Here is a 26,121-nt window from a genome sequence, read left to right as displayed (position 1 = left end):
TCCAAAGCTTTTTGAACTTTCTCAATCATATGTTTTTCGTTATCCAGCACTACGCACGCCAGTCTAGATAAATTCAAGATCGTCGCTTTTCCCTCGATAAAGAGCGACAGTATCATTACCAATTTCCAACGTGAGATGAAGTTATCAGCGTATGGGATATTTCCTTTGATTACTACTGTTTACTGAGCGCCTTGAAAGGTTTCCCCGCAATCATTGCGGTTTTGACCTGGTGCGGCTCTTCGATCCCAGCCTCCAACAAAGTCTTCTCACGCTCACCGTGATTTTAGGCCCCCAGCTCGGTTAAGACCTGTAGCCGTCCCAGAATCTATTGTTTTAGAGAAGCTGAACGTATTGGCCCCGCGGAAGGAATCCTTTGGTGACCCATTTCTTGAGGGATCGGCCCCCGGGGTAGTTTGAGGATACTGCGTGTCTGGGCGAATCCTCCTCGAATTAGCCACAAAAGCCAGAAGGAATGCGAGAGCTCTCAGCCTCAGATATTGAGCTAGCCGACCTCAAGATGAAACATGATACACAACCCGTTCATTCAAATCAGGCAAGGCATATTCTGAAGTGCAGAAAGCCAATGGTCGAAACAGGCGCCGGGCCCATTGTTGGTACATTCTGGCCTTCATCCCTACTAAAGGTGTGTTCGCTTACCCGCACCTAAAAATAGGGAGAAATACAACTCTCTTGGCGACTTTTGTGGAAGGGCGCGACGGCTTATATTATAGCAATCGTATTTAAATCACCAAGTTCCCATCTACTGTCCTGGGCCATTCTATTTTACGAGCATTCAATCACATCCACTTCCTTCTTCCTTCTCAAAGCTGAATCTCCAATATGAAGTTTAGTCTCGTTGCTATCGCTATTTTTCTGTCCGCTGCGAGTGCCGATAATTGCCACACCGGGATAAAATATTGCGCTTATAACCTCATTGGAAAAGGTTCGTCATCTGCGATTTAATCACAAATCATGGATTTATCACAAATTTTCTAACTTCCAAACAATCACTGACAATTACAAAAAGGCGACTACCATTCTCATGTCAAGACGGCCATGGAGAACCAGTTCGGCACCAAGAATCTGAAGTACCTTAATGCCGACTACGCGCTGTTCAGGTGTAACGGTCCCAATGATATTACATTCGCCAAGGACTGCAACACTTACTGCCAGGTTGGCCAGGATGGGCCTCACAACGACTACTGTGACAGTTAGACTATCAGCAATTGCGGCGGGGCAAGGCTATAGCTTACTCAATGAATGGGATTTTTTCGTGATTGATGCTTTAATATACAATAGTTCAACTATTTTACTGAGTTGTAGTTTGTTGAGATTTATGGTGGCCGGCCATAGTTTATGCCATAAATGAGCCATGACGGCAACCGCAGTGATTCATCACCTAGGAAATCTAATTAGGACTAGCTTAAGGCAGAGTTTTCTGGTATATAAGGAGGTTCTCATACAAATGAGAATCTCCAGACTTAAACACCTCGGTAATCTATTGTTAGATTATCTATATTGTACGGTCGTACCGGTCATCATTCCTACTTGCATCGTAGCCTTTTAACATAGTTAAACATCGTTGCCATAAATTCATTTGCTTAAACCATAATATAGATATATCTGGGGCTACCAAATTTGGTCAAAAGGTCACAACGGAATGACTTCTGGCTTGAATTCAGACTGATATCAAAGCCGTTTAGTCTAATTTAAGGCATTGAGGTGTTGTTTACATTTTAGCTTACTCTAAGTTGCCTATTTCTGCAGTTCATTCTAACGTATGTACCGTTTTGATTTTATTCTATCTGCATTTTTACTTTCAATTTTTCTTGACTAGGTGCAGGCACATGCATATGTCTTGGCGAAGATACCTCATAACCCTCGGTGAACTGATCTCGGGAGAGGCTGACTCCTTCGCTCCTGTGTTGGTGCAACCCAACAAAAAGTAAATTACAATACGGCCTAGTAACTCAAAGTGAACTAGTGTAGGACTAGCACAGTTCATGGTTCCGGGGGTATTAAAAACCCACGCCGGATTTTTATTGAGGTGAAACAAGGATGAGCAAGGCAGACTTCACAGACTACGACGGCTATTTATATTCACTTGGCCTAAAGTCAGGGGCCAACACTAGAAAAGGCATTGGGGCTTCAAAATACATATCGCTTTTAATTTTGTGATAACTTATAAGCATAGTAGCCGTTGCCTTTCACTCTTGGAATCAACCTTTGAAACAATTTACCAACGCTTACGTGAACTTTCAATCACAAACCATGAAGCTCATTTTACCCACCTTTTCTATCCTTTTATGTCTAGCAGTTGCCGAAAACTGCCAAACGGACCTTTCATATTGTTCTACCAGTCTTCTGGGCAAAGGTATATTGTGCGCTTTATCAATCGTTTGAATGAGGTTAACGTATACTAGGCGATTACCACCAAGAGATACTAGCCGCTATGGATGCCTACGGATATAGTTCGCCGAATTGGAACTACGATTACTTCCTCTACTACTGTGAGAAAGGCGGAAAAATTACGATAACAGAACATTGCACGAATGGATGCAAAGACGGCGGATCAAACAAGAGTGACTCTTGTAAATGATATATTTCTTTATATCTCAACCTCTCATTGGCTCTATCCCTGTTTTTGCTGCATAGTCTGCGTCCTGTAAATTCAAGTTGTCCTTGCTGTTGTCCTCTCGTTGCGCCCCAACTGCAGAACGGTCAAGAAAGTCATGATTTGAACGACAACATCTGAATCTACTATCGCAAATTGATCTTTCCTCTATTCTATTTGATGCTTTGTAATATCTAATACCACCACTTAAAAGGTGCTTGAAGTTCTCCCCTCCCCCGAAGTAATATATATCTCGGTCTGATGGCTTCGGTGGCGAACCTGCAGCAGGCTTTATCGGGTTGCATCGTTGATGCGTTCATGGATAAAACAACTGAAATTTGAAATTTGGGGAGCGAAATAGCCCAATTTCGTGGCTAAGGGAGAGAGAGAGAAAACGTGTCCCGTTTTTGGCTCCCGACTTCAAAGATTGTATGCCAAGAATGTCTTTAATCAGGCTCACTCCTTCGTCGCTTACCTGCTTTTTGTACAATTTTACTGCCAGATATTTCTCCGGCATTATTGAACCATTGTGTTGGTCATATGAGGAGTCATTGGCTGCCTCATCAAAGTGTCGAGTTTTAATGGGATATCGGGCATTTGACATTGGACCGCTGGCGGCAGCCCTTTTTTTGCTTTGTTTTGGCTATCATTTTGATTTGGAGTTGCCTATTGCTCCATAATATTTCTTTGGATAATATTGAGTCAAAACATTACTTCCTTGTTCAAACGGCCAACACAACGTTTGGTAGGCCACACGAGTACCACGAGCTACCCTGTTCTGTTCCGTTCAGTTACCTTTAATACACTACATCGTCCAGCTCAGCAATTCATGAGATCTGAATACAAGGCTGAGTGGCCATCTGCTGACAGAGACCCATCAAAGCCCCGCCTAGGCCCCAGCGACCACTGCCACATTTTGGCCCTTATGACGAAGCCAAGACTAGGGCAAAGCAGGCCGTGTTGGAAAATTAATATAAATTTACCACTTAGTACAATTAACGAAAAACAAATCTTCATTCTCCTCATCTATGATAAGGAACGCCGAGAAAGTATCAAGCCGGCAAACATCAACCCCTTCACAACCTCATATCAAAATGTGTTTTGGCTCTGGCTTCTTTGATGGCATAAAGCCAAGCCCACCTCGTCGAGAAAAATACAAAGACCAGGAAAGGTACCAGCGAGACTATACCAGGTATGAAAAGAAGTTGGAGCACTACATGAGCAAGGATAACACAAGGAGGAGAATCGCAAATTCCAAAGCTGGGGCTACGGGAGGTGTAAGTTTTGCTTTGGGCGGCTGAGGAGACTTCGCCTGATATGGGGGTCTACTTCGGTGAGTCTCAGATTGTTGAGTACGCTCGCGAATTTTGATGCATGGTCATGATCTTCGAGTCTATCGAGAATGTTGAAGAAGTGTATTGGGGTCTCATAACGCGGAAGTTCGCTTTGTGAAGTTCTGCGTTTGAGGAGCGGAAGATTACCATGTTTGAGTGGCAATATGAGAAAATGTTGAATGTTAAGAGAAAATCACTGCAGCAAATCTCCCTGTTCTATGTCATATAAAGCATATATCACAACTTGTATCTTAGAGAATGTACCTAGTGCCATCTTAGACCGGTCTATTGCCATCTGAGATTGGTCTATAAAATTCAGTGATGAACTCAAGACAGGGACGACCGAGAAAATATTGCGAAATCCCAATCGAAGCATATGTCATAATGCTATTACTTGGGACACGAAGAGGATACTTCATACTAGGGTATTATATCACTCAGCTTTAGATCGAGATTCCTCACGGCTTTGACAACATTGCAAGCAGCCCGATCAGACCAGGTTGTCTAATTCCTCAGCAGTGATGGCTATCTTTGTTCGATTAATCTTCGCCATTAATATTTCCCACTAGGCTTTCAAACAGCAATTTCAAATTTACGGCTTGGCCTCACTTATGAACAATGCCCAGCGACTGATTACTTGCTCGGCCGAAAGATGTAGAAGGAATAAAGAAGTTTGACTTCTACATATTTTTCATGAGGTCTAGTACGGTATCACAGCGTACTTATATTGACAACGTACGGTAGACGTGGCAGACCTCACGGTTGAAAATAACTTCAAGAAACCTAGTTGCATGGCACTTCTAATTGTACTTGTGTAGATGCTAAGATGTTCATTGTTTTAGGCGGAGGGTATAAGGTAATGATAACTAACGATAAAGCGGCTCTCCAACCACACTATCCGGGGCGAGATTCGCCTTAAAATGCTATTGTGAAAAACTGTTCTACTTATTTTTCTTTACTATCAAACTAAGCACATACGACCACAGGGTGTGGAGAACAGGGCTTCCCGTCCGCTCAGCCGTACTTAAGCCACACGCCGGTGAGTTAGTAGTTAGGTGGGTGACCACTAGCGAATCCTCACTGTTGTATGTTTTTGTTTTTGCTCTTTTTATTTATTAAATCAATATCTCTCTTTTGTTCTCGTTCATTGAGGATTTGGATTCCGTCTATGACCAGTTTCAACGCGCACATAAGTACTATGTGTACAGTCCCTCCTAAGAGCAATATACATGATGATGTACAGCCAATCTTTTACTTTTTACTCAATGACTATTAGTGACTATCAGGGATATAGACGAAGCATATCCCACTAAGCTGGGTCTTCTCAACGTGACACCAATTTTCAATATATACACTGCATATATGTGAGCAATAATTCTACAAGGATAGTAAGATGACTCTATTCATAGGTCATTATATTGAGAGATGGTTTACAATGAATGAATAAACATAGAATTGGGATATTATCACGCTGCAGGTTGCCTCAGGCGAGGGGATAGCGTATTAATAAACAACAGCTGTAATTCGAATAACTGCAAAGATGTTACACTATAAAAGACGCGCCCTTTATTCCTTCCCATATTTCCTAGACGCTGAGCAATAGAAAAGCCATAAGAAGCTTGTTTGAGCGCTAAAATCTCGGACTGGTAGAAAGCACGGCGTATCAAGCGTTATTTATTCTTTTCAATCTCGTTTGGCGAGAAGTGCTCCAGCCCAGGCAGATCCAGGATTCAGTCGTTCCGGATATAGCTCCAACATTTGCGAGTAAATATCTTCAGCTTTGGTGTATTTTGCTGCAACTCGGTTGAAGTTTTCCAAGTACAACTTGGTCTCTTGTATGGCCTCAGGAGCAAAAGGCTTGCTGGGATCGCTATGGCCCCCGATCACTGCTGTAGGGTTCAAAGCTGCGAGCTTGTCCAATGCTTTTATCCACTCGATGCGAGCCTCTTCTGTTCCCGACTCGCCCAGATACGGATGGGTGTTTGCGTATACACAGTCCCCTGCCACGAGTAGTCCGATTGATGGAACCCACAAGGCATTTGTTTCATCCGTATCCGTGTGCCCCAGATTCACAATCTGCAACTTCTCCCCCTCTAGCTCAAACGCGTCTTCACTTAGAGGCTCAGCTCCAACAAAATTCTCAGGGAGTAGCCCAGAAAACAGCTTGTTCCATAAGCTTGCCATCCTTTCCGGGGATGTTTCGTATGCCATGCGGGAAACCACTTCCGGTGTAGCGATCACTTTAGCTTCGGGAAACCGTTTGACGATACTGGAGCTTCCAAAGAAGTGGTCGCCGTGTGCATGAGTGATAAAGATGGCGACTAAATCTTTTCCGCTAGCCACGACCCATTCCGCCAGCTCCTGAGACGCTTCGAGAGTCAACTGAGAGTCAACTAGAACCGCCTTCTTTTCTCCATAAATCAAAGTAGAGCTCGTAGGAACCCATTTGAGATGATCATGTCCCGCGGGGCCAGTTCGGGTTGCGCTGTCGCGTCTGCTGAAAAAGACCTTGAAATTGAGCGGCATTCTGGAATGTTGGACGTGTTGGGATTTCATGGAAAGAATGTTTGCGTTTAACCGTGCGAGTCGGACTTGAAATAGAAAAAAAACCATGTGATCAAAATGCTGGTGACAGTTTCGCTATTACTTTGATAGAGTGATCCATTACCAAAACGTCATTCGCAACATATCTCCAATTGAATCTCCGAAAGACCGCTACCTCGGGACAAATGCGATGAAATAAACATGTCCGATCTCGATTGCTCCACCGGCAAGACAATATGATTCGTCAGTGCTGATCCACATCTGAACTAGCGGCAACCAGAGTTTCGCCGTAGGAATCGGGACTAAGAGAGAATCCCTTGGATGCCGAGGACAAACGAGGGGAGACTTCATAATCAATAATCATGCAGATCATACACCATGAAGCCTCGGAGTACCAGTCTTGATGATCCATTCGATAACGTTCTCGAAATCGAATTTCCAGTTACAACAAACAGAGTATCCAAGCTAGTGCTTGCATGCTGCCGATTTGCCGAAAAACGTATATTTCCTACATTTTTAGGAAGCTCTTCATGAAGGAAGGCGGAATATAAGAGGACACTTCATTGCCTCTGATAAGTCTTGAGAATGACAAGCAGCTAGTTATCTCTACTTGATTTAGAGTCGTTATGCCTCCTCCTCGAGTCACATCTTTCCTTTCCGGTGCCGACTGGGCTGCGAAGGGGCCACAAATTCCAGCCCAGCGGTTCTACGGTGCATATGCATCTGCCATCAAAGAATCCGACCTATCCGCTCATGGAAAACACCAATTTTATGCTGAAAATGCGATCTTTCATAACCAAAACGGTGTCGACTACCATGGCGCGGAGATATGGCCATGGATTGTGAAGTTATTCGGTGAATTTGCTCGCCTGGAACACGATTTTCATGCAGTCTGGGAACTCGAAAACGAAAACGACACCGTTCATCTCATTGCTCGGGTTACTCGACACATCTGGGCTCCCGGTTCCGATATTGCTGGCTCGCCAACTGTTAGCCTTCCCCTGTCTATGACCTGCGAAATAGGGCCCAGCACTGGCCCTGAAGAGACTCCTGAGGGTCTACAGTACCGGCATGTTTGGATGTATTGGGATACCTACCCGCTTCAGCCTCATTTTCCCAAGAATGCAGTTGTATTCAGCCCAATCAATACAGAGAGAGAATCAGGAGTTGGCAAATAACCTGGCTGTGGGTGGCTACCGGACTGAAGGCCATTCAATGTCGCTAGAAGCAGGCTTTTTTGATAGAAAGGGACTTTGGTCCAATTCTCATGCTCATGTGATTACCTGTACATACTTCTAGAGCATGCTGTCCAATACATTGAAAGTTTTATGGAATATTTCGATCATATTGCGAATTCAGCTGCTCTGTTACTTGACGTAAAAATATCTCCTATATAACAAGTCTAAATCAGATCAGCAAATGGCGGTAGAGATCAATTGAACCACCTCAAATCCCTTGCGTCCTAGAATAGTGGAATACCTCATCATCGATTTCAATACCCCCATTGAATTGCTCACTTGTAGACTCAAAACAAAATTGCAGTCACCAATCCCCAGTTTACTCTCCTTGATTTCTCCAACAGACAACAACGATCACTTGCCCTAACAAGAGCCAAATTCTAACTAACTTATTCCTCAGTTCACCAATGTCCCGTTTAGACTGTACTGCAGTCGACTCGGAAAACCTGCTTCCGCCTCCCCATCTAAACCTACACTTCTCATTCAAGATCACCATCGCGAAGTTACCATAAACTATCTTATTGTATCAATGTGGAAAGTCGCCAGCGAACAGAGAAGATAGATATATTAACTAACACTGCGTAACAGGAAAATTATCAAACATTCTCAGGTTGACCAACATGCCTCTTCAAGAACTCCAACTGTGCCGTAATGTTCCTTTCAAACCAATCTCCCGTATAGATATCAAAATGGCCCGCTCCTTCAAGGTAAAGCATTTGCTTTGGCTCCCTTGCTTTTTCATAAGCGGCCAACTGTGATGATGTGGTGACGAGTTCGTCATTCCCCGGAATAACCATAAGGAGTGGAGTCGGCGAGATACGGTGAATCATTGCCTGCCCTTCAAAAAGAAGCATATTCACCTGCGTCTGAGTGGTGATGAAGTTCTCCCATACCGCTCCGCATTCATGCGACTCCCGCACATGTCCATAGGCATGAACACCGGGAAACATAACATTTGGTGCCCCTCTCTGAGCAGCCGCTACGCCATCTGCAATGAGAGGAATTCTCTCTGGCTCAGTACCAGTGGCATAACTGCGATTGTCCAAAAGAGTTTTGATCCGGTCCTTGAACGCTAAAGATCGGGTCTCCCCAGAAACAGCAGGACACTGCACGATAGCAGCCTTGATGCGCTTGTCCGCAGCAGCGGCGTGCAAGACATTCCCACCAGAAAAGCTCGTCCCCCAGTAGACAATGCGTGAAGCATCCACGCTAGGAAATGTAGACGCAAAATTGAACGCGTCATAGTAGTCGGCTTGCTGAAGTGGCGGGTTAGATTCCTGGCGCGGCAGCCCATCGCTGTCACCCCAATTCCGATTGTCATAGAGCAGTACATTGTAGCCAGCATCATGAAAGCGAGCGGCAAAAGCTGGGAGCCATAAATGACGAACGCCGCCCAACTAGTCATATACAAATGATTTTAGCATTTCTTTCTGCCCTAGTAGTGAATAGAGTAACGAAAGCACCTACCCCGTGTGTCATGATCACGCATGGAGACTTTTCGCCTTGAGGATAGAGCCAGCCCCGAAGCGTGGTTCCATCGCGAGCGTTGAACTGAGTCTCTCGGCGAGCCAGTGCCATTATTACGGATAGTTATCCTCACGAACAGCAAGGAAACCTTGTTAGTGCTTATTCTTTTCGGTAGTGTGAAAACGTGAGGATCTCCGGTCTTAATTAAGAATAACCAAGAGAAAGGTATGGAAGATGGAATGAAAAACCCGGATTTCTAGTACTGTATATCTACTATGATGTCCTACTAAAGTATGAGACCGGATACTTGCGGCCCGAAATTTCCTACGCATAATTTGTGTTAAGTTGATCGATTATTGTTAGCTTTCCCCGAAAGTGGATCCCGGGTCCCGATGGAGATTATTCATCGGTGACAACGTTATTTTGTTATGTGCCGAGGCTTCGAGAGGACAGGATATGCTCGGATCTGACGATCATATATTAGTAAACTGCATAAGCCTCGGCCTCGGGGAATATAACTCATCCAAAATTTCTACTTGGCTTGATTTAGGGCTAAGGTGATTTTAAAAGGAAAATATCGCCCACAGTCAATAATATTTGACACCTCCATATATGCTTGCTTACCTATATCAAGAATGAAATTAGCTTTGTCACAATCATGGGTCGAGGTATGTCCATTCCATACTCTGATATTTTGAGGCTCGTCTAATCACTGAGCAGATCGAGCAAGCTCTCGGCCAAAGGCCACAATTTTCGGGTGATGCACTGGCTATGAGAGAACAATACAAAGCTCTCTCAATCCAGATAAATGCTTCTCACAAGAGGGCCCTTCACCTCAAAATCGGTATGTGCCCGACTAGTCAAGTACGCCAGTTTGGCTTCGGTTGTGATAACACTAACTTCAACAAGAGGATATCGCAATCACGGATTATCTTGCCGCTAGGGTTTATACCCCTCCTAATAAGGATGGAAACGCATTGCCCGTTGGTATCTACTTTCATGGTGGTGGATGGTGTTGTGGCGACGTGGAAACCGAGGACGGTATCTGCCAATTGTTATCTGAACATGTTCCTTGCATTATTGTCTCAGTGGAATATCGACGGGCGCCTGAGCATAAAAGCCCAGTGCAGCTTCAAGATGTGCTAGAGGGCTGGACCTGGGTAGGTCCCATCTAAAATCTTCAATCTACATTTAAGTCTTGCGATACTAACCTAAAAAGGCATGGAACAATGCATCTATGCTGAATGGTGACCAAGCTAGATATTTCGCGATTGGCCAGAGTGCGGGAGCTCATCTTGCACTTGCTTTGGCGAATCAGCTCGTCGCATTGGATCGAAAGGTTGAAATCCGCGGTGTCGCAGCTCTGGCTCCAATCACCACTCATCCTGCCCGGGTCCCTAGCAAATATGATGACAAGTATCGTTCTTTCACGGATTGTGCAGACGCTCCGATTAACACAGCATTTGCTATGAATGTATTCTTCGGTATGTGGATGTTCCCGGAATGTATGCCAATCTATTCAGAAAATCTAACTACTGTCCAGACGCCGTTGGTGCAAGCCCCGACGATCCAGATTTCTTTATCATTAATAGTAAACACATTGATGATTTCCCTCCCACATACTTGGTTGTGTGTGATATTGACCCCATTCGTGATGATGGCCTAGTGATGCACAGCCTATTAAAGGAGGCCGGGTAAGTAGCAGCTTCTCCTTTCCGTTGTGATTACGTTTTGTTAACCATGTTGCAGTGTTCCAACAAAGCTTGATTATTATATCGGCTTGCCCCATGTCTTCTGGGCGTTAGACTGTAAACCACCAAGCGGGAACTTCCTGAGTGACGTGCTTAGCGGCATCAACTTCTTAATGAATGATGCAGTGTAACTTTACCGAATTATCCTTGTATAATGAAGGTATTGGAACTCGACTTCTATCTTGGTCTTGATTGAGTGTTTCTAGATGATAGCAAAATCACTGTCAATATATTCCTGTGTTCAATAAAGCTTCAAAACCAGCAACTATATCCCGAAAGGCAGCCTTATGCTCTAATCGCCCTCTTAATGGTTAAGTTATAAAAAACTCATATACTGTAAGTATTAGAGATTTCACACCGTTTCAAGTAGAAGTAGGTCTCCGATAATATAGCAGCGTGAATATCCCCTAAGTGTGGCAAAACCTACTACTGTCTATCTTATATGTTTCCCTTTAATATTGAAACAAGCACATACGACCACAGGGTGTGGAGAACAGGGCTTCCCGTCCGCTCAGCCGTACTTAAGCCCATTACTCTACGCAGTCAATTCTTAACGAGCCCTAAAAGTTAAAACGGCTAAAAAGAAGACTTAGGGTGAGTGTGGGTGATATGGGTGAGAATTCTAGAGACCGAGAGTGACAGAGGTGAGAACGGGGTGAGAGCGGGGTAAGATAGGGTGATAGTATATCCCTTATCATATTTCCTTATGCTAGGGTGATTAGTGTTAACTTGATCTCTAAGTCTAGGTTGTCGTAGAATTATTTTCTCCCCTAGCGTTTAATACTATGCTCCTAAAAGATCTTGAAGGGGCTCTTGATAAGCGTATCGCACGTGCCGTATCACGTAGCTTCACTTATAAGTATTAGACCGAGAGGGAATAAGAGGTCAATACGATATACTATAAAGAGCTAGCACCCACTATAGTTAAAAAACATAAGAACTCCGTTCTAAACCAGACTCTATAAGGTTATCTTTCTATAGTTAACAGGCTACTATTATAGTAGAGACTTTCTCGAAACGAAGCGGCTAAGGTCAACTTTTCTAAAGACGAACCCGACCTAACTCCGCAGCTCTTAAAATCCTTTATAGAGGACTAGATCGCAATAAGGAAAAAGCTGCCCTGCTAGAAAGCTGCTTATTTAAACTTTATCAACTTCACTTCAAGATAGGAGCGAGAAACCTCTCGCTCTCTCCTAGAGGAAATCAAGCAAGATATCCAAAATATAAGTTTTAACTAACGCTATAGTTCATTTTAATGTTTTATAGTTTATTAGGGTAGAGTGAACACCCAAATATAAGCTACGGAAAAAGCCGCGAGAACGCTTCTGTGTGGGGTTGTAAATAGGTAAGCGAGATATATGAGCCTAATATAGCGTATATAAGTTCACCAACCGTCAATATGGGTCAAAACACCCCACCAAACATGCAGCCCCTCCCTCGTACACGCCGCGGCCTCCTCTTACTGGCGCGCAGCCGCTAATACAACATCGCGCACAGGGACGGGCGCCGGAGCTAGAGAACTAGTGAGTTTCCTCCATACTGTTTGACAACTGATATGATACAAGCTCGCCCGCCGAGTCGTCGAGCCACCACACTGTCGGCACACCATTGACTGTGCCTCAAGCACCACCCGGTGGTGAGGAACTCCCACCGGGTGAGTGGGCGGCTCTCGCCAAACAGCTCCCCTGGAAAGTCGCGAGGACGGGCGGTTTTGTCAAAACGCAGGGCCTGGAGCTACTTATTGTGGCCCCCTCCCGACGTGAGCCTGCCCAGCGGTCATCAACCCAGTATACCGGAAAGAAACTGGATGAGCGGGTCTCGACCAGTGCCGCCAAGGCCGAGTCAATCCTGATGCAGGTTCTTGGCAATTTGGCAGAGCAAGAGTGTAAGAGCTGCCTCAAGAGGAATGGCCCTTGGCCCACTGCGTACGGTTCCACGACATCACCCGTACCGTCACGGCGTGTGCAAACTGCCAGTGGAACGGGAATAAGAAGCGCTGCGACTTCTATCAACCGCCTGTCGGTGAGCAAGCCACCCCCCGATCATCAACATCCTCGGGGGGGGAGGTCTCTCATTGTTGGCGAGAGGCCACAAAGGCGGCCTTGGACCAGATACAGGAGGCTTTAAGACAGCTCCAAGTACGTGTCCACATTGACTGGACTCAGTTGGCGGCCGCCAGAACCGCAATCGGCCAGGAGAATGCTCCCCAGATGATCCCATTAATCCAGGAGCTAATGCCAACAGGGACTGCCGAGAACAAACGGGCCGAGGTCGACCAGATCCTCGCGATGGTGGCGCAACTGAGATTTTCGATGTAACTTATCATTGATATAGTTGGCCTTTAGGCCTAGGGTCCTGCTGGTGCTTTCTGTCTTCGCTCGGGGTTTTTTTTGTTTTTGCTTTTTTTTATTTTTATTTTTATTTCATACTCGAAATGGAACCAGTCTACAGAGGTTCGCCTTCCCTAATGATGCACAGTCAACAACACATCGTTGACCTCACAGGACTATAATCACTTTGCGGGCTGCCTCCAGCGGCAATGGTTCGTTAATTGTAATACTATAAATAATTCAGTGGTGGTAAAGCTAATGTCGAGCCTAGGTCAAGCTAAGCTCGAGCTAAGCTCGACGGGGGGTACACTGGGGGTACACTGCCCCTTTCTCACTCAGCCGATTCAAGATCCATTGGGCACAGGCCCACCTTATCATCCGTTCCAGCGGAGGTCTCTTTAGAATGGGAAGTGGAGAGAGCAGCAGCCCTCTTCAACGTCCATACAAGCAAGCCAAATGGCTTCTCCAGATGGCCATGACGGCCCGCAACCGGGTGTTCTGTCCACTAACACATATATGAGTGCAGGTCTTGGCTGATATGGCTTGAACTTACCTTGGAGTCGTTGCTGATTTTCAGGAAAGTCCAAGTTTCGCCAGTGGAGGCCATTCCATACACCCCACAGTTGCGCTTGCCCTCTGACTTGCGGGCTCGGTGAATGCAGCCTTTACTAATTAGCTGTTTATGAAAAAAAAAAAAAAAAAAAAAAAAGGAACCAATGTAGACATTGAGATACGTACCCATGTACCCGAGCAGTTGGGCAATCGGGTTTGTCGCCTTGGGCGGCCCCTTTGCCTTAAGAATCAAAACATTGAGGCACAAAGCCTCACTCTCTCCGTACCAGACACTGTAGTCTGGTCGGCCACTCAATATGACCTTCTTGCGGTTCAGTATCACTGGGCCGAATTGGTAGGTCCGTTCACATTGCACACTCAAAGGCTGTGCATTTTTGATGTCAGTGGTTGCCGCCTCATACGCATGAAGGATGACGGCATCTACAACCCAGCGTGCGCTGGCCTCGTTGATTTTCGAGTTACCAATGGCCTTTTCGATTAGGCCAAGGGTGCTCACTGTATTCAATTAGCTACATTTCCCTTCTAATCCATGTCTTGGATTGTATACTGAGGTGAGGAGGGAGGGGGAGCGGCTGCACGCCTTGCATCTCGGCGTCCTCAACATCTAGTTCAAGCTGGAGGGATCGTTGAACGTCCTCCACACTCAACGTGGTGATAGCAACCGTCGGAAACTTGATTTCCGAGGCGTCAATTTGATCCGTCGCTTCTTGCAGCTGACGGCGGTCAATATTATTCTCGAGGAATTTTCGCACAACGCGTTTTAATTGTTCAAAGCCATGCCGGCGATGCTTGGCAACGACCTCTTTGGCATCTTCCATATTGATTGATGGTCTACTGGAAAATGAGCGGGCCGAATCCAGGTTCCACAAAAAGATCGACGAACAAACCTGCGATTGGTCAAAATCACCCTTCACAACTAATCCACCCGGCGCTTCGCTCCGCGGTAGGCTGCAGGACTCGAAGAACTCGGCCAAACAGCCCGTTTTCTATCCTTAGTCACTGGGGCAACAAAGGTTTGATGAAACTAGGATGGAAAAGAAGATTTTGACAACGCATTGAATTCTGTGAGTCTGCTAAGAAAAAAAAAAAGAGAGAGGGAAATGAGGTTCAGAGGAAATTCTGCGCACGGTCCTCAGCGATGTCCGCTGGCAAAACTTCGTCACTCGGAAGGTTTATCCTGGCCGCTCACCAAAAAGGGAAAGTTTCCACAGGTCAGCCTGTTGGGATGCGGCAGAGATCAAGGCTGATCCTGCAATTGGCAATACGGATGTGGCACAAAAGACTATCTAGATCCGCTCAAGTTACATGAGAAATTCTAGCAGTAGACTTTTTATTTCAATCCTATATTTGAATGATGTATTGGGCTGATGTCAACAGGCAAATCCGCCTGGGCAGGTGACATTAGGTTCTGACCTAAGTTTCAACTGCCCAGGTCACGAGGTCAGCTACTCCGCTGGTTCAGCGCCGCCTCTTTATCAGCTTCTTTGAGTCATTCATTTTTAGTCAACTCAAAGTATCTTGAGAGTGGCATTGGAAACTTGCAAAAAGTTCCTTCAACAGCAATGGAGCTGAGCTACGCCATTTACGAACTCTGCAAAGCCCAGGGTAAGTGTTCATTACGCCAATATTATCAACTGATGCGCGAGTACGATGGTGATGAGGAAGTCCCTTCCATTCGTCTGTCGTCGTTGAATTCCTTTGAAGTCGAGCATGTACTGTCCCTCTCGCCTGCCAAGAATGATCAGGGTTTGAGTTCTTTCCCTATTGTTCCCGTGCCGGAGATGTTGGGTAAGTAAGGGAAATCGGAGACAGGAACCTCGCTGACTTTATTTAGTCAAAAGTCTCGCTATGACTGACGGTGCTTTGAGGAATGAAACAAGCGCGGAAGCGATAATGCGCTGGAGGATGAATAACTTCATCCTATTGGCGTTCAATATAGCAGTGGAATCACGTTCTAAAGATGGAAGACTGCTAGAGATCACCCATGAGCCTAAATGGTCATTCGGGCCCGTTAAATATAGGGGCGAGGCCGTTAAGTTATCAGGATACCCATCTTACGCCCTATGGTACGGAGACGAAGACGAAGCCGCTTCGAATGTTATCGTGGCCCAAAATCAGAGGTTTAGGGCGTCCGAAAAGGGAATTTTAGAAGTACTAGGATATTTAGGTGAGTATACTATACAACTTATTTATTATATTAGACTACTTTTAAGCTAACTTGGTCGAAGGTTTCATTTATCACCATCGCAAAAATGCAAACAAGGAAAATTGTCCGTTGTATGGGGTTGCAACAGACTCGCGAGTCTTTCACTTTGTTAGACTAGATAATGACTCCTCGGTATGCTTATTTATTAAGTGTCTCTTGGTTAAAGGTGCTTTTTCTAATGCAATCTAGTTTGTCACCTTAACACTCGATTCTCAGGCGGATATAGAAAAAGCCTTCAGTTTATTAGTTTATATATTGAAGGAGGCCATGATTGTGCCATCGACACAACCACAAGAGCCATCCACGCAATCTGATCGAGCTCAACAATCTACCGAGTCACTCATCCCGGCTGGGTCTTCTCTTAGACGAAAGTTGGACAGGAGAATACATTATCAGAGGCTGAAAGAGGCTGCAAATGACTCGGATGAGCCCCTTGAGTTCGACTCAATCGATGATGCGTATATCTGGCACGATTTTTCTGGAGGCGAGAGCTCTTCAGATGAATACTTCGATTGTGAATAATGTTTGGAAATTCGCCGCTGGGATTGCTTCCAGAGGAAGCTTTACTCTTTGATTATTTGCTAAACTAGGTCAACGTACCTACTGTTGGGGATGCGAGTAGTGGTCAGCTGTTCCGGAGCAGACTAGATAGCTCCCTTCTTTGCTTGCTATCCTCTTCTTATTCCTCCCGTCTGTTTTGCAAGTATCAGAATTAATCTACTGCTTTATGAAGTGCTCCATTGTAGACTCTATTCTGCAATCATAGATATGAACAGTAATAGCCTGGTGTCAGCTGTGTATGCCAATGTTATACTGTCTTCATAAATTCACCTACTATCCCAAGGCCTTACACAAGCGTATGTACACTTGTTCCAAAATTGGGTACTTTAGATCATAAACAATTAGTGGAGATATTGGGTCATGTGATCATATTTGTGTAGATATCTCTTTGCTCTCTCTCTTTCTCTTTCTTTCTCTCTTCTGCACGCATTATACAGTCTTTTTACGTATATACACTGTTCTTATTCCAGAATTTTCCCCCCATAACAATGAAATGCATTTAGTGATATATATCCAACTAAGGCGATATACCCTATCATCATCCCAACACTCACTCCCAACCCCCTTTTATATAATAAACAAATCATGTAAGTCCCTGCTTATCTTGATATCCTTTAACTGAGTGGGATAGTTGCCCTGAAACCCTGGATAGGTTCAACGTCTGCTTCAGGTGAACCAATAAGAAGTTAGTCGACAATATTGCCCTATCGAGCGCCAGCTCTAATACGCCTTTTACGCACATTACCCCCACTGCCGGATTTGATTCGTCGTTTTCAAGCTATGCAAACCACACACCAAGTAGTGGCGAGGGAATGGTCTCTGAGGGCACTACAGCAGAGGGATAAGAGTTTTTATTTGAAGCTAAGAGACATAGTTACTATAGTATAGATGTTATATGGTAATTTGACAGCCTTTTAGACCTTTCCACTCTAACATTTTCCATCCAACCTAGGCGAGGACGCCTGTTCACACTGCCCAGGTGCAAAATGTATGGTCAACATTCACAATTCATCCCAGAGACAACGTATGGATGTTTCCAACCATACAGGTCACCGTTGGAATTGTGCTCTCTTTTCTAGCCTCTTTGCATGACCGAATGAGACTTTGAGCCTCTAGGCTTTGGGGTTATTGGTTTGACCTCCAGATTTCCGAGGTTCAACAAATGTCATTTCAATCGTCATCAAAGAACCTTGAAAGCGGTTACCACCCAAGATCATATATGACTTGTTTCTAACGTCCTTGTTTTTATTCTGTTTTTCTCCCCCTCCTCTATCTTTCTGCGGCCAGTTTTCATCCTCCAAATCTTTCCCAACACACCTTGGTATCACCTTCGCTGTGATGGCATCAGATGAGTCAGAGTGCGATTTGTACTGGATATATTACAAGGCAATTCTCCTCGGCATCAATGCATACAGCCTATGCAGATTGGTGGAGGTATGCTACAAATACTGTCAACGGCGGTACCGCTCGACCTACACCACCTCCAACGCAAGCACCGCCGACGGTGGTCATGCTCGCGCTCCGTACGACTCAGAATTCACTCTCCATTTCCCGTCCTAAAACACACCCGTCATACCGTTTGGACATTACTTTTCCGCTATGGGTCGAGATATCGAGAAGGGGGATGGATTTACACGACAGTGGAGACACAAGACCATTATTTGATTTTGCTTGATATGGTATTGTGCCTCACTTCTGCTATCTATATCTCAACCACTTGGCAGACTGTCTACCTAATAACAGACGGTTATTTGGTACCCTTCGCATGCATTTCAAGTCAAGCTACCTAAGTACCTCCTCTATCTATAATTCAATATCTAATCAACAGTAACGTAAGTACTTCGACCTGCGATAGTCTCAGACAACATCTTCAGCGGCTGACTACCCAAAAACTCAAAAGACGATAGCTCTGCTCCCATCTCGCGCACAACCCAGTTTTGCAATTCCGTCGCCTTGAGAGAGTCCACTGCCAGAAAATTAGCTATTAAGTCGAAGACCAGGAATTTACCAAAGAGACCAACTCACCACCTAGTGCTGACAAGGGAAGTTCTGTATCAATTGTATCAGCAGTTGTGGCCATCGCTGCCGCCAAATATTCCTGCATAGCCTGAGTAGCTACTTGGACAGCCTCCTCCATGGAGCTTGACTTCTTCAGAAGCGTACTGGTCTGCGCAGAAGTAGCACCAGTTTCCTCATGAACAAGACAGATTCGATGATCGAACTTGCGGTCGTAGCGCCACACAGCTCCTCCATCTTGGGTCAAATCATCAGTGATTCCAGCGATTAGCTGTGCCGGTACCCGAGCGCGACGCTGCAGGATGAATTGAACCAAGGTCTGAATCTCGTGCGTGAAGATTTTCGTTCCTTCCAAATGACTGTAGCGGCTGTGGCGTTCTTCGGGGGACTCAGCCACGTCGCCTACACCGTTTGCGTCCGGAACAAGGCCTATGTTAATACTGTTTCCTGACAGGCCTTGAGCTTGCCTCCAGACCATCAGCTCGTCCATGAAGGCATTGCCGGCGGAGTAGTTCGTTTGCCCCATATTGCCGATGACACTCGCGACTGATGATAGAGTAATGAAGAAGTCCAGATCTGCGTTGGCAAAGACCTGATGTAAGTTCAGCGTGCCGCAGATCTTAGCTTTCGTTCCATATGTCCAGTCATCGAAAGTCATTGTGTCAAACATCCCGTCCTATTTAAGATTAGATCTTAACAAAAGCTCAAGGGGTGGTTAGTAACGCACCTTCAGTGTGGTCGCACACTGCAATATACCTTTGATTTGCCAGTTCTGGGATTCGGCGTGAGAAGCAAATGCCTGAAGATCTGTTTGACTGGAAATGTCGCAGCTATGAATATCTACTTGACACCCATCATCTGACAGACTTTTGATGAGAGGTAGATGAGCATCTCGGACAACTCCAGAGCGAGACAAGATTACAATATGACGCGCGCCGATGTCAACAAGGCTTCTTGCCAGAGCCAACCCAAGTGTTCCCAGGCCACCTGCGAGGACGAATGTGTGCTGCGCAGAGAGAACAACAGTTTCTGGGAGTGGCGGTACAACAAGAGTTGGAGTAGTGTCTTGAAGATCAACGACCGATCGTGCACCCGTCTGTCGGGTATGGTCTTCTGCACCAGCCCAGTCGGCGACGGGAGAGACGCTGACAGGATCGAAATGGTGATGCGGTCTTCGCTTAGCGGTAGCGCGACGGAAGTATGAGTAGACCTTTTCAGGATCACTTTGCAACATGCTATTGAGATTCAGTGCAGTGAAGGTACAACTTCGCGAGAAGAATGAAGCTGGAAGTGTTGTAGCGCCCATCTTGGAGCTGAGATCAACATAATGACCTCCCAGACTCAAACAGCGTGCGGCAGCCCGACCGATCCAGCCTCCAAAGCACGAGATGACAGCCGTCACACCTTTCTGGTTTGTCTTTGACAGAACACTCGCATCTAGGCCTCCATTGAGAGTGAAGATGTAGTCAGGGGAAATAGAGAACTGCGAAGCTATCTTCTCGACAGCAGTAGCATTTTCAACTGCAACAAACAGTTGAATGCCTGAGACATCCAGGGCGCAATTGATAAGAGCCTGTAGGGTTTGGCTGACCGGCCCGACAATAAGCACTGATGAGTTAGGGCCGAGGCGTGCAGCATCAAACAAGCTGGCATATGCGAGCGTGTATGCAATGGGCATGGTTACCGCCTGCGTCGGAGATAGGTTGACTGGCAACCTAACCATGGACGAAGGTGGTAACCTCACCCGAGTCGACATGCCCGCCATTGTTCCCGGGCTGGGTGCTAGCAACACGACAGTGTCTCCAATCGCAAGGTGACCATCAATTTCTGAGCCGAGCTCACGAACAATGCCGACGGCTTCGAATGCTGAGATTTGAGCCTCGGGCATGCTACTAGATAAAGTCCCAGGCGCCCTGATAGTCTGCAGTTGCAACTCAACCTCGACCTGATCTTCTGGCAGTGGAGCTCTGAAGCCAGAGTGCTCCACCCAATGACCACTCCGGGAGTCTTGAGAATCGACCTGGAAGAGTAGCGCGCGTGAGTCCTCAGGAAGAGATGAAAGTGCGGGTCGTGGGCCATGAACCATGGTGTGCATTCCCTCGTCTACCAACTCCGTAGCCTTTACCCGGGGAACTAGCAGGCAACCATTCACTAAACGGTACTCAAGTTCCACATTGCGACGAGAGACACCGGAAAGTGTGAGCTGTAACACCTGCAAGATGCTCTGTGCCAGACCACTTTCACCGTTCGCATCAGCAGGGTTGAATTGCAGTTGTGGTAGTCTAATACCAGGTTTCTCATTCCGCAAAGTGCGAAGAATACCTGTAGTAGCACCAAACCCACCCGCTGAGTGTGCATTCTCAACCTCTTTAGGAATTGGAGAGACCCACAGAACACATTTCGCCTGCAACAGTGAGCGGAATTGCGACAAGCTTTCGGCAGACCATTCAGTCACCCAAGAATTGTTGAACTCGATCAAAGAAATGACTGTCTTGCCGGAAAGATCGCTCATGTCCTCCAGGCTGATGGGAGATGCTGTCACGCCCAACGCAGATAACTCCTGCTCAAGAATGGCTTGCAAAGGGGTTTTCACCACATCGAGGCTTGTCGTAAGTAGATACACAGTGGAATCAACCTTGGCGGCTGTGGCTGTTCGTTGGGCAAGAGCGTAATCCCCAACGTGAATGGTATCTCTTGCGTTCCACTGCTGTGAGCGCTGGATACAGTCTACTGGATCCATTTCGCCAGCATGTGCTCGAATAGCCAACCATCCATCTGGTTCGGTGACAGATTCAAGAGATTCAAGAAGAGCGCTGGTATCTAATGCAGTCTTCGCATTTGCTTGGTTCACCAGCACTGCGTCATAGAGGTTCTCACCGAGAATTTCTGGGGTAAGCTCATTGATTGAAGTGACATGGTGCATTATAGAACCAGGGAACAGCTGTTGGATGTTCGCGCTATCGCTTTCGCTTATATCGTCAGGACCAACATGAGCAAAAGTCAGCTCCTGTAGGCGCGGTCGCTGTTGAACATGAGGCGCAAATGACTGCAAACGCGATAGCAGTGAGCTGTCAGGCTCAGCTGCTATAATGACAAGAACTCGAGCATCGCCATATATGTTGCAGAAGCGCCGTATCCACTGTTCTAACGCATCATGATGGGACTCGGCCGCTAGAGTACGCCAAACTGGATTTTCAAGATGTTCTACCCAGGAAAGGGAAGAAAATCGGCTGATACCGGAACCCAAGCCAGTCTGGTCGGTAGTCTTTTTGCTCATAGGTACACGGCCAAGCTGAATACCTTGAAGAACAACATGCGGCTGCAACCAAGATGGATCCGATGCTATCGAAGTCGATCGAGATACACCATCTTGCGAGTGGGTCTCTGTATGAATGGCAAATGTATCCCCTTGCTTCAGAGTCAAGTCGGTTGGAAGATACAGTCTCGCGACACCAATGGGGATATTGGCATTATTGTTTCCAAGTGCTTCTGAACACGACAGAACGGCAGCCTGAAGAAGAGCATCAAGTGCAGTTGGATGCATGAAGCATTGAGATTCTTTCTCGTATGGCATGATGCTCTGGGTATCTTGTACGACACCCTTGATCAACAAACGAGTATCGTCGCAGAAAGCAGCATCTGCAATTGATCGGAAGGTAGGTCCCAATGTAACGCCGCCTGTCTGAGACAGCCAATTGTAAACATCTTCGATTTCAGCGCTTGATGCGATAGCTTGCGTGTTTTGCACGCGCTCGACAACACGCTGCCATTCTTTTCCATCCAAAGGCACACCTAAGTCATCATAGTGCATCACAAAAGATCCAGTGGCATGTTCAATCCAAGACGCTCCGTCTGGTAGCGAAAAAATACCGAATTGGTACCATCCTGGAACGCCTCGATGGGGAGATACATGTACAACAGTCTCTAGACCGCGGTCATTGTCAGGAACCACGACACCTTGCTTGAATGCGATATCGTTGAACTCAATTCCCTCCATCAGCTTCTTCGGGTCCGACAGTTGACGTGCCGCTTCGGCTACCATGGCGATCATCCCGGCAGCTGGTAAGACAATGGATCCAGCAACAACGTGATCAGACAGCCAGGGGGTCTCAGACACTCGCAAAAAGTTGCGCCACCGTGGCTCTATATCGTTCTGGTAATCGAATGGAACTCCCAGCAAATCATGACGAGGCTCTTTGCGCTGACGAAGCCGAGCTGATGCCAGTGGCTCGTGCCAGAAAGAGGATTGGTGGTTCCAGGGATACGACGGCAGGTTGCGTTGAAGTTTTGGCGTCATCAGGTTGAGACTGGAGTTGACTGCTTCCATATCAATCGTTGAACCAATGCTCCAGAGCATGCCTGCGGCCTGTAGAGAGGTCTGCAGCGCGTCTGTGCCTCGTTTCACCAAGGACTGATATGGCAAGGCAGTGAGGGTTCCGCCGGCACCAAGAGACTGCAATGTCTGATTAAATGGTCCTTTCAGTGCTTCGTGTGGACCAATCTCTAGGAAAGCACTCCATTTGACTGCCACCGCACGGCGTCGAGTCTTTCCCGCCTCCGTCATTCGAGCTAGCTGGGACACTGCAGCGGAAAACTCCACAGGAGAAACCATGTTGCTTACCCAGTACTCCGGTGTTATGTCTTCCGCGTGCAGCTGCTTCTTGGTCACAGAAGAGAACATAGTCACGTTGCTCTTAGGGTCACTGGTAGGAGAGATACCCTCCAAAGATTTCGCGTACTGGTCGGCTAATACACGCATATGCGGAGAATGATAAGCCGTATGAACCTGCAGTCTTCGAGCAAAGGAACCATCTGCCTTGAGCTGGCTCTCTAGTTGTTCGATAATATCCGCATCACCCGACAGGGTAACACTCGTGGGGCTATTAACACATGCCACAACAGCGCTATCAGGAGGAACAGTCTCGAGATATTTCTGAGCATCCGAAGCCGCCAGTCCAACTGCCATCATGGCGCCCTTTCGCTCACTCTGAGAAAGCTGAAGTGAATAGACTCCTCGGAAGTATGCGATTTGAATAGCATCACTATGCGTGATAAATCTTGCTGCGTATGCCGCGCCAATTTCACCACTGGAATGTCCTATGGTCGCTTTAGGGTGAACCCCCCAGCTGGCGAGAAGATCAACCAACGCAATCTGCAAAGCGCAGCAAATCGATTGACTCCTGTCAGGCTGGCTCATGTTAGAGGCTGCTTTGTCGGCCTGCAATTCATCAACCAGATTCCACGGGCAGTTCAGGCTTGACAAGATCTTTTGACTGCGTGCCATGCTTTCTTTGAATACCGGAACTTGAAGCAGTTGGATTCCCATTTGGGCCCACTGGGCTCCCTGGCCAGTGAAAACAAAAGCCAAATTTGCAGGGGCAGTGCGACTAGCACGAGGATAAAGTGGAAGGTCTTGTTCTAATGCATCGCACAGCCCTTGAAGAGAACTAGCGACGGCAAAACTTCGGAAAGGCAGTAACGAGCGACGTGAGCTCATGGAATAAGAAATGTCCCTCAAAGACATATCCTGACCTGTTGCTATTTTTGCCTTCAAAAACGAGATCCATTTTAGAGCCAGTCGTGCTAGACCCGGCTTGTCTTGTGTGGAAAAGACAACCACATGCGGAGTGGGCTCGACTTCTCTAGCGACTGGTGCTAAGGAACGGCCCAAGTGAGTGGAAAGGCTCTCTATAACAATATGGGCATTACTGCCGCCGAACCCAAAGGAATTGATACTGGCACGCTGGGGGCGATTTGAGGGCCACGGCACAGCCGCATCACTAAGTCGCATGCGCCATTTGTCGAGATGGATTCGTGGGTTGATCTTCTCAAATCCTGCGTTGGGCACCAGCATGCCATTCTCCAAGCAGAGCACTGCCTTGATGATACTTGCCACTCCTGCTGCTCCCTCAGTATGTCCGATATTGCTCTTCACGGAGCCAACAAGGAGAGGTTCATCGGTATCGGTCAGTAAAGCTCCAAATGTATCGCCTATAGCCGAAAGCTCAGTCGGGTCCTATCACCACATTATATAAGTATGTGTACTCTCTCTTCTCAAGGAATCAACCGGAGTCGTCTTCAACGATACATACCCCAATTTCAGTCCCGGTCCCATGAGCTTCGAAGTACGTCGTCTCTCGCATTGATGATAGATTGGGACCATAGACCGTTCTGATAAGATCTGCTTGCGATTTCCGACTGGGCATGGTAATACCAGGCGTTCGCCCGTCCTGATTTGTGCCAGTTCCTCGAATCACAGCTCGAATGACATCGTTGTCTGCGATAGCCGCGCTGAGGGGCTTTAGTAGTACAGCTCCTACTCCCTCACCTCGTCCGTAACCATTTGCCTTGGCATCAAACGAATGACTGATACCGTCTTTACTCAGCATATGCATATATGAAAGTCGCTGAGTGAAGTTCGGGGACAAGATCAGACTTGCACCTGTGATTAAAGCCTTCGATTTGCGCATCGTATTAGCCACGAGAGGTCTTCCATAAATCCAAGAACCAAATAACAACGCAGAAAAATCTTACTTTGTCACATTCTCCTGCCCGGAGCGCCTGGCAAGCGAGATGGGCAGCAGTCAAGCTAGAAGAACAGGCCGTGTCCAGCATCACACTTGGACCGCGAAGATCAAAGAACCACGAAAGTCGGTTGGCCAACATGGTTCTGCCATTTCCGGTGGCAGAGTTATGCGGCATATCATGAATATCACTTGTTGATAGTAGTTCGTAATCGTTGGTCATGCATCCAGAAAACACAGCTGTGCGACTGCCTACGAGATCCTCCATGGGCACACCTCCTGTAATATTATTCGATTAGTCATTTCCCAAAGGATGAGCCAAAGAAAGGTTAGTAATTATCACAACTCACCATTCTCAAACGCCTCATAGGCTATCTCCAACAGAAGACGCTGTACTGGGTCCATACCCGCGGCTTCCTTGGCTGTGATAGAAAAGAACGGCGCATCAAAGCGTGACGGGTCCTCTTCTAGAAAGAAACCACTGTCATGATTGATCTAGATAGTCTGATGATTAGACAAATCACATCGACCACGTTGGCATTCAAATTGAGTATTGCGGGAAACATACGGCGCCTTGTCGTTCATGGTTAGGATGGTGCCAGCCAGATGCTTCATATCGACTTGAGGGAACCCGTCCATGGCCAACTCTTCCATGGCGTAACATTTCCCAAAATCCTTCAACTGAGTTGGCTTCTCCAGAGAAGCGACAACTCATCCCAACCACAGCAATGGGCTCTGACGCATTGCCTTGCTTCTCTTCTTCTCCGATAGACATATTGGCTTCTCTATCTGATAGTGTTATATATTTGATAATATCGGATTGACGATATTGGGTTATTTTTTTCGAGTGTCGTTCGAGGTCTTATACCCAAGACCATTGCATAATTCAGTCGCGCATGGTAAGCCCTATTGTTGTCTATTGGATCAAGTGTAACTGGAATCAACGCTCTCCGGTTAGATAAA

The 26,121-nt window shown here is 46.5% G+C and overlaps 8 protein-coding genes across 8 annotated transcripts; 4 read left to right on the top strand and 4 right to left on the bottom strand.

The window, feature by feature from the left end:
• Positions 1–840: 840 nt before the first annotated feature.
• Positions 841–1,215, top strand: N7511_007309 (uncharacterized protein; the record flags this gene model as incomplete). Its single annotated transcript, XM_057129686.1, has 2 exons — positions 841–943; positions 1,028–1,215. 2 exons carry the CDS (start codon positions 841–843, stop codon positions 1,213–1,215), a joined length of 291 nt encoding a protein of 96 aa, XP_056982754.1.
• A 4,416-nt stretch (positions 1,216–5,631) lies between these two features.
• Positions 5,632–6,474, bottom strand: N7511_007308 (MBL fold metallo-hydrolase; the record flags this gene model as incomplete). Its single annotated transcript, XM_057129685.1, has 1 exon — positions 5,632–6,474. One exon carries the CDS (start codon positions 6,472–6,474, stop codon positions 5,632–5,634), a length of 843 nt encoding a protein of 280 aa, XP_056982753.1.
• A 644-nt stretch (positions 6,475–7,118) lies between these two features.
• N7511_007307 (uncharacterized protein) lies at positions 7,119–7,670 on the top strand (the record flags this gene model as incomplete). Its single annotated transcript, XM_057129684.1, has 1 exon — positions 7,119–7,670. The coding sequence occupies one exon, from the start codon at positions 7,119–7,121 to the stop codon at positions 7,668–7,670; it is 552 nt and encodes a 183-aa protein (XP_056982752.1).
• A 656-nt stretch (positions 7,671–8,326) lies between these two features.
• On the bottom strand, positions 8,327–9,308 carry fma-AT (acetyltransferase fmaC; the record flags this gene model as incomplete). The annotated part of the gene is made up of 2 exons (XM_057129683.1): positions 8,327–9,127; positions 9,198–9,308. 2 exons carry the CDS (start codon positions 9,306–9,308, stop codon positions 8,327–8,329), a joined length of 912 nt encoding a protein of 303 aa, XP_056982751.1.
• Positions 9,309–9,832: 524 nt separating this feature from the next.
• Positions 9,833–11,079, top strand: N7511_007305 (uncharacterized protein; the record flags this gene model as incomplete). The annotated part of the gene is made up of 6 exons (XM_057129682.1): positions 9,833–9,865; positions 9,897–10,041; positions 10,107–10,357; positions 10,417–10,681; positions 10,741–10,891; positions 10,947–11,079. 6 exons carry the CDS (start codon positions 9,833–9,835, stop codon positions 11,077–11,079), a joined length of 978 nt encoding a protein of 325 aa, XP_056982750.1.
• A 2,530-nt stretch (positions 11,080–13,609) lies between these two features.
• N7511_007304 (uncharacterized protein) lies at positions 13,610–14,669 on the bottom strand (the record flags this gene model as incomplete). The annotated part of the gene is made up of 4 exons (XM_057129681.1): positions 13,610–13,783; positions 13,832–13,941; positions 14,017–14,346; positions 14,399–14,669. 4 exons carry the CDS (start codon positions 14,667–14,669, stop codon positions 13,610–13,612), a joined length of 885 nt encoding a protein of 294 aa, XP_056982749.1.
• Positions 14,670–15,413: 744 nt separating this feature from the next.
• Positions 15,414–16,579, top strand: N7511_007303 (uncharacterized protein; the record flags this gene model as incomplete). Its single annotated transcript, XM_057129680.1, has 4 exons — positions 15,414–15,639; positions 15,686–16,018; positions 16,080–16,189; positions 16,247–16,579. 4 exons carry the CDS (start codon positions 15,414–15,416, stop codon positions 16,577–16,579), a joined length of 1,002 nt encoding a protein of 333 aa, XP_056982748.1.
• Positions 16,580–18,435: 1,856 nt separating this feature from the next.
• On the bottom strand, positions 18,436–25,933 carry N7511_007302 (type I polyketide synthase; the record flags this gene model as incomplete). The annotated part of the gene is made up of 7 exons (XM_057129679.1): positions 18,436–18,584; positions 18,644–19,310; positions 19,362–24,650; positions 24,727–25,089; positions 25,169–25,437; positions 25,509–25,653; positions 25,727–25,933. 7 exons carry the CDS (start codon positions 25,931–25,933, stop codon positions 18,436–18,438), a joined length of 7,089 nt encoding a protein of 2,362 aa, XP_056982747.1.
• Between the last annotated feature and the right edge of the window lie 188 nt (positions 25,934–26,121).

This window comes from Penicillium nucicola, assembly GCF_028828085.1.
Source record: "Penicillium nucicola strain IBT 29836 chromosome Unknown utg000007l, whole genome shotgun sequence".
Taxonomy (NCBI): Eukaryota; Fungi; Ascomycota; class Eurotiomycetes; order Eurotiales; family Aspergillaceae; genus Penicillium; species Penicillium nucicola.
Note: the sequence above shows the minus strand (reverse complement) of the source record. Positions and strands in the feature narration are given on the sequence as shown.